At 41.8% G+C, this 7,205-nt stretch overlaps 1 protein-coding gene across 1 annotated transcript in view; it reads right to left on the bottom strand.

The window, feature by feature from the left end:
- Efemp1 (EGF containing fibulin extracellular matrix protein 1) overlaps positions 1-6,267 on the bottom strand; it is a 75,090-nt gene extending 68,823 nt beyond the window's left edge. The window contains exons 1-2 of the mRNA XM_021176472.1: positions 6,065-6,267; positions 4,817-4,906 (exon numbers count right to left, since the gene is read on the bottom strand). Of these exons, the coding sequence (XP_021032131.1) occupies positions 4,817-4,897 (81 nt within the window). The 5' untranslated portion in view covers positions 4,898-4,906; positions 6,065-6,267. The remainder of the gene's footprint in view (positions 1-4,816; positions 4,907-6,064) is intronic.
- Positions 6,268-7,205: the final 938 nt, after the last annotated feature.

The raw sequence follows: 7,205 nt of genomic DNA, 5'->3' as shown, positions 1-7,205 counted from the left end.
TGTGATCCATCCAATAGCTGACTGTGAGCATCCACTTCTGTGTTTGCTAGGCCCTGGCATAGTCTCACAAGAGACAGCTATATCAGGGTCCTATCAGCAAAATCTTGCTAGTGTATATAACTGTTTATTCAGTCCCCCTACCCAACCTGGACCAAGTTCACATCTTTAAAAATCTTAAATATTTTCACTGTCTTTAACAAAACAAAACAAAACAAAACAAAACAAAACAAAACAAAACAAAACAAACAAAAAAAGATGAAAGTAACCTAATTTGAAATAGGTTCAAATTTATTTTAAACCTTCCAAAAGAAACTCTATGTGTAGGATACCTATAATTTAATCCAAAATGTTAAAGCCAAATTTTAACTTTTTCTAATTAAAAAAGAAAAGGAAGAAAAATATTAACTAAGTCCAGACACCTAGATCACTAGTCTTCTGCCTTGATTCAATTCACTATATTTGGGAATAACTAAAAATTTTAAATTGCCCTTTTAGGAATACACTAGAGCAACTGTTTCCTTCATTTAATAGCTTTACTTCAAGATGTACTACGTGTTTGATTATTTTAATATGAAACATAGTACTGCTGTTACAATAGATATAGAGGACAGGACAAAAACCAGACCAGTTCTCAATGACTAATTGGTTAATATGATCCAGTAATTTCTTCCTTCATAACTTTGGTAACCACTTGTCTCTCCACAAGACCTACCATCCTGAATATTCTACCTGAATTTCATCAGATTCTAAAAATGACCTTACTCGAAATGTGACACATGCATGGAACAATATTTTTCACATTCCCTCAAAAGCTATACTTGTGTCGCTACAACTTCAGAGGTAATGCCTGTGTTGTAAGGATGTCAAACCAAAGGCCAGAGTTTTATCAGGGGCTATCTTAGTCTCTCTAACACCATGATATCCCCACCAGTCAGTAGCAGATGTCAGATGGTGCATGGTATCTCAACTCCCTCTATATAAAGGCTATTCCATTAATTCCTTTTATATAAACAAAGAGGCTGGGAATATTAGAACTCAGACCAGCTGCTGCCTCTGTACCTGTCTCCTTGCACCCTCATGGTTCATTCTGTATACAGGCCCTAGGCTATCAGACCCAAAGCAATCAGGGACTACTGGGGGACACACTCTATATAATGGTTACACATAAGCTACATGGGTGTCCACCCCTTCCTCAAGATTATACCCTCAATGCCACATTTGTTCTGCAAAATTTGAGACTTTCTCTCCTCCCCATGCTGCCCATGAAGCAGGGCTAGCCTGACTACAGTACTTATGCTGTGTGTGTACTATGTACTTATGAACCACACAGCATGGCAGTCCCAACCTGATGAAACCAGTCCTGTATAACAAACCTTATCTGATCTGCCACATGAGCTTGATCTTGCCTCAGAGTCTCCACCATGCTGTCTCTCTGTCTGTCTGTCTACAGTATTAGTGCCTGAAATTTCTTCAAAGCCTCTACCATGCTGTCATTCTGTTCATCTGTAGCATTAATAACTTCTAGTAAATTTCTTACACAAAAGAGTGATCTGCCTTGGTGCCTCCTTCACACTCTGAACCCACACTATGTATTTTCACTGAGTTCTTAGCTTTCCTGACATTTTGACTTCTCTTTTACTCTCTGCTCTGTCCTTAACTCCAGTTCTTCACTGAACAACCACGAAGCAGCTTCTCATACTGAGTATTTTTAGGGTTGGCAGCTCACGGGCCAGAAAAGCAGGTGAGTAGAAGGCAAGGTGTGCTGAGATGTCAGCAGTGTGGCAGACACTTTTGTGTGGACAGGACAGGAGGAAAGTCCTTGTAGAGGAGAGTAAACTAGGCCTTATTGAATGAGGATTCCCTCCACCCCATGCACACCCAGGGAGATGTGGGAATTCTTGGACTGGGGATCATTATGAACAGAGTCATAAAACTATTGAAAAGGGAATGAGTTCTGATAGGGCCTGAGGCCAGGAAGGCAGGCAGGGCTGAATCCAGAAAGGCTGTCTTTGAGAGTGAGGAGCTAGATTTTGTCTTGAAGGTTAGGTTTTACTGGGCCTCTAAATTACTTGGGGTACTGTTTGAAGGGGACTGTAGTGCTCAAGGATCTGACTCTGTCACCCTAGAGAGGATGCCTGGAATCTGGTTCTTTATAAACAATTCAGACAGTACTCATGTCGGCTATCAATTACATCCTAAGAAACATCCTGGAGAAGATAAGAAGCCTCTGAAGAGATTTAAAGCTCAGGAAACAGTTGTTCATTAACTAGAAGTGGCAACTGATTATGCAAATAGATGCTCTGGGCATACTTAGCTTGTGGAGACACAGAGAAGTCTGTTTTAGTGATGCTGGAGATCTACTAGGGTGAAAACTCAACTCACATTATCCCACACACTAATTCCTCTTAGTTTTCTTAACACTGTTTCTTAACACTGTTTCTTAACACTGCTGCCATCGCCTTCCTTAGGAGCTAGGACTCAACTTTGATGTCTCTACTTGTTTACTTTTCAAATTCTGACCACTCTTCCATATCTGTAGTTACTATATTGACATGAATTTCATGGCCTAGAAAGAGGCAAGACTCCTTATGCTCACATTTGGTGAATCAGGCATACTGGTTAGCTTTGCTTTCCCACCTACGCATGGAGACCTCAGACACGAACAGCTGTTCTTCCCCATATGCTCAACTTGTCTCACATCACCTCCCAGGCTTGTCCTGGTGGCTGTGCCAGACCTTCCTTAGAACAACCTGCGCTCAGAACCTCCATCAAGACCCAGGATTAAGTTATCCTCTTTTATATTAGCACCAACATTATCTACCTCTGCCTTTTCTATTTCTTTAGTGATTGGTATAATCTATGATACTGTTATTTAAAAGTTTTGTAGATTTTTACAATATCTTCTGTGATATAGAAGGCTGAATTGTTTCAGTAAACAAATAATGTAAACTTCTTTGATAGTGAAAGAATTGCTTATGTAGATATTTGTCCAATAGTATGTTAGTGAATCCCATCTCTAGTATGAAAGGGGAATATAAGACTGCCTGTTTTATAGATGCCATGCTTTCAAACCATGCCAAGATGGCAGCTCATTTGAATAATTGCATGATAAATAAGGAAGACTTGTAGTTTGTTTTAGGTATATAGCATGTTGCATTGCTTCATTTAACATGGCTCTACTATTAAGGCTAGCCTGAAGATAGTTTCCAGACTTCTGTTCAGCCTTAAGTCAAGTGGATAACCTATCTGTTCTTTCATTCTAGCATTGGAAGGATCGTAGCACTCACCTCATACTGAGGTGATTAAGAATAGCCACTCCTGGTCTTTTAACCATCTGTTATTGGGTGTATACATCTTAAAAAAGAATAGGCTTAATCTGTCATATCTTAGCACAAAATGGGCATCTTATCTGGAAAGCCTTCATTACAATTCTAAAATTGAAGGGCTTAAGCCACAATGGATACTTTCTACTGAAAACAAATAAGTTGTAGGTGATTGGGAAATGGAGGAGGCATGGGATAAGCAATTCAAAAGTGATAATATCTGCCTAGAAGACTAAGACAGATGATGATACATTCAAGGCCAGAATGGGCTACATAATGAGTTCCAGGACAACTTCTCAGAAAAGGAGTAAACTCTTTTATTAGATGAATATACAAGTAGACAATTTAATCCTAACTCACTGAGAGGGCAATAAGTTTAACCTGAATAACAAAACATCCTCATTTGAAGATAAACAGCACATACTTTCATTTTCCTTTATTTGTTTTAATGTTAAAATAACACAATACTTTTACTCAATAATTTTATTTACAGTTGTTCTGAACAGCAGAAGGGAACATCTGCAGGACGGGTAATACTGTTCTAGGGATAATATGATGCAAAAGTGAGATAATGTTTATTATTAGTAATTGATATTAGCTCACTTCTGAGTTTTACTTTAAAAACATTTACACTCTTTTGAATAGGATTACTTAATTTTAAGAATTGGAAAGAAGTAGAAAAATGTGTTTTTCATATACTCACCCAGGACAAATGTCATTCATCTCAGATAACTGAATGAGAGTTAGAAAACAACCCAGAACAAAGGCCTCATCCCAGCCACGTGAGCCTGCTCTGCCCTCTCCTGACATATCTATTTAGGGCTGTGGGAGGGGTTAGATGATATTTTAAATATTTTATTAAACATTGGTTATACTGATGCAACTAACTGGCCAAATATGACTAAAAAATGCCAGAGATGCAAATAGAAGTTGCAAGACCAAGATGCACACAGTGTGCTTTAAATTCACGTTGGCAAATACTGTCTCCTGGTGACAGTTAAACTATCTGCAGTACTTTTACATGAATAGACAGCCTTCCTGAATCCAAGAATAAGAACTTCATGAGGACAGGCACAGATGAGATAGTGTAATTACACCATACATTCTTATTTGATTTTCGTGTCATTCTGCATACATTGATTGCATCTGCACATACCCAGGATCCCAGAGTCCTCAAACCCATCAATTCATTGCATGTCTTTGAAACATGGAGCTTACACAGATTTGAATTTTAAAAGAGTTCATTTTTGGCTTTGCACAAATCATTTTATTTTGCATCTAACTTACAAACCATTCATCTCAGGTGATCTAGATGCACCTTTGAAAAGACCCAGCCCGCTTTACCAGGAGTCCTAAACCTGAATCATATTAAAGTGTTGTTTAATTTATTTTGCTTCACAGAATACTGCCCACTTGTCCTGGCAAAGACCAGTTAAGTCTTGTATCATAGACTACTACTCAATTCATGTATCTCAAATTTCATCATGCCTTACCGTGTATGTGATGGTTTCCTCGGTGTACTGTGACTTGACCAGCGCCAGAGTCAGCATAGATAGGAAAAGTGTTTGCAACATCGTGATTCTCTAAGGGAAATGGGACAAAGAGATGTTTAGTATCAACTGCCTAGAAAATCAAAACTTTATCAGTGAAGAAACTGACAAGAAAAGGAGAATGGGGAGCTCCAAATACACTATTTCCAGTCTGCTTTCTCACCCTCACCCCAGCCACCCAAATAAGCAAGACAGGATAAACTACAGTAGAAAGGCATTACTTCACTGCATCCATCCTGTACCAAGGTTGTTCAGTGTGTGTTTATACCACACCTACTCATAAAGCTCCAGAAAACGGTAGTCAAAAGGGGATATAGAATATGATCAATTCCATCCCTCTTCCCCCTCGGAGGTGGAAATGGGGTCACAGCATCTGTCTATTTTCTGAAACTGTAGAGTACCCACCCACCCCACCCACGGCTCAGCTGTTCCTTAAGTTCCACCCAGCTCAGCCAAAGATACCTGCAAACCAGTATCAGTTATATGCCTGCAGACTTTATTGTCTTACAAAAAAAGTCTAAAATACCCAAACAAAACTCGGAGAGCTATCGATCGATCTCACAGTTCCTGATAGACTATCCCACAGAGCTTCTAACTCACTGCAGGGTGACTTCTCTAGTTCCCACTCTTAAAACTCCATTTCCATCCACACTCTTGGCGCACAATCAGCAGCTCAAAGTCACTGATCTCTTTTCCCCCTCGTTCTCAGGTCTCAAAATGTGCTATGCACAGGGTCTAGGCTTCCTAAGGTAGGAGGACTTCAGACAGCTTTGCAGCACAGGGTACCAGTTTGGGGGGTTCCTAGCCTGATGCCTGCAGGGAAGTGAGCTAGGCTTTCTTAGATGTAAGGCGTCTGTCAGCGGGAGTCCTTGAGAGCTTTAGCTTCCAACCAGCCGCTGGGCATTCCAGGTGCCTTTCAAATCCCGTACCTCAGTCACAGAACCTAGAGACCATAGTCACCAGCAAAACTCTCTGGGTTGATAGCGCCGCGCTTTCTCTACCTATCCCAACAAATGTCACTCAAGTACTGGCACGGGCTGACAGATTGTGATCCCAGACCCGCACCTCTACCTCCATCTTCTCTGTACAGTTTCACAGTCCGGGACAGTTCTTGGGTCGCCCTACCACACTTCCCGGTTTAGCCCTCGCTAGTATAGTGCAGATCTTGCGACCTCGGCTTCGGGCTCCTACCTGCGGGGGCGCCGCGCAACTTTCCTGCCCGGGCAGCGAAGGAGTGCGTAGGGGAGGGCAGCCTGGTAGGTCTGAACTGGCGAGGTCTGGCTGCAGCAGCAGCCACAGGAGGAGGAAAAAGGGAGGAGAAGTAGGGCGAAGGGGGGCGGAGGAGAGAGAGGGAGGCGCAAGCGCCCTGCCCAGGCTTCCAACCACGCGGGAAGGCGCGCCTCTTGGCGTTGGGGTCTAGGGGCCCAGTTATCCTCTGCAGTAGGCCCCTTGGTACCCTAATTCACAGGAATTTGAGACACAACTAATATCGAAATATCACTTCCATGGAGCTTTTAGACTTTACAGAAATGGCTTAAATTCCTTTTAGCTCAACAAGTGATTCCTGGGAGAATAAATTAAAGCTATTAACAGAACTGGTCCTTTACTTTTCATCTCAGATTTTTATTTTTGGAGGGAGTGTGTTTTGTCAGCTTCCTTAAATGGTGAAAGGTGAGAATGAATGTGTTCATTTCTAGGCCTACTAGGTGCTAGGTGTTAGGAGTGAGCCAAATGGAACTAATGTTAACAAAATATCCATCCTGAGGTGTGTGTCTTGCCTCCACCCCCAACCCGGTGTGTGTGTGTGTGTGTGCACGCGCGTGCGTGTGTGTGCGTGCGTGTGTATGTGTGTGTGCGCGTGTGCCTGTATGTGTGTGTGAACTCCTCTCCTTCCTTCCTTATCTACAGTTTCTCATTTCTCCTGATTACTGCCCATCCAAATTAAATTAGGCATTTTTCTTGCGTCTTTCATAATAATGGTGGAATTTCAGGAATCTGAAGAGAGAGTCCCTCCCCACCCCCCTTTATCAAGTCATACCACACAGATTGCAGCTATTCCTGATAGCTTCTCCCACCCCACAGTTAGGCAGTTACTTCCCTTTGGTTTCAGATATGCCTTTTAAGAACCAAGTCACCAAATGCAATTTGAGAAGCTAACTTGGAGGAGCTAAGGACTGCCCTGTCAGGGGCATATTGCAGAGGTTGTGGAAGTGGCAAGTTGGTAGAGACTGCTGGAGAGCAGCTTTCAGGTGATTACTGCTCTTCTGTCTTCTGGGTGGGTGGGTTAAGTAGATATTGACATCCAATGGTGATCCTGACCAGTACTGATGAC

Source organism: Mus caroli, chromosome 11 (genome assembly GCF_900094665.2).
Source record: "Mus caroli chromosome 11, CAROLI_EIJ_v1.1, whole genome shotgun sequence".
NCBI lineage: Eukaryota > Metazoa > Chordata > Mammalia > Rodentia > Muridae > Mus > Mus caroli.
This window is presented reverse-complemented; position numbering and strand designations above follow the sequence as displayed.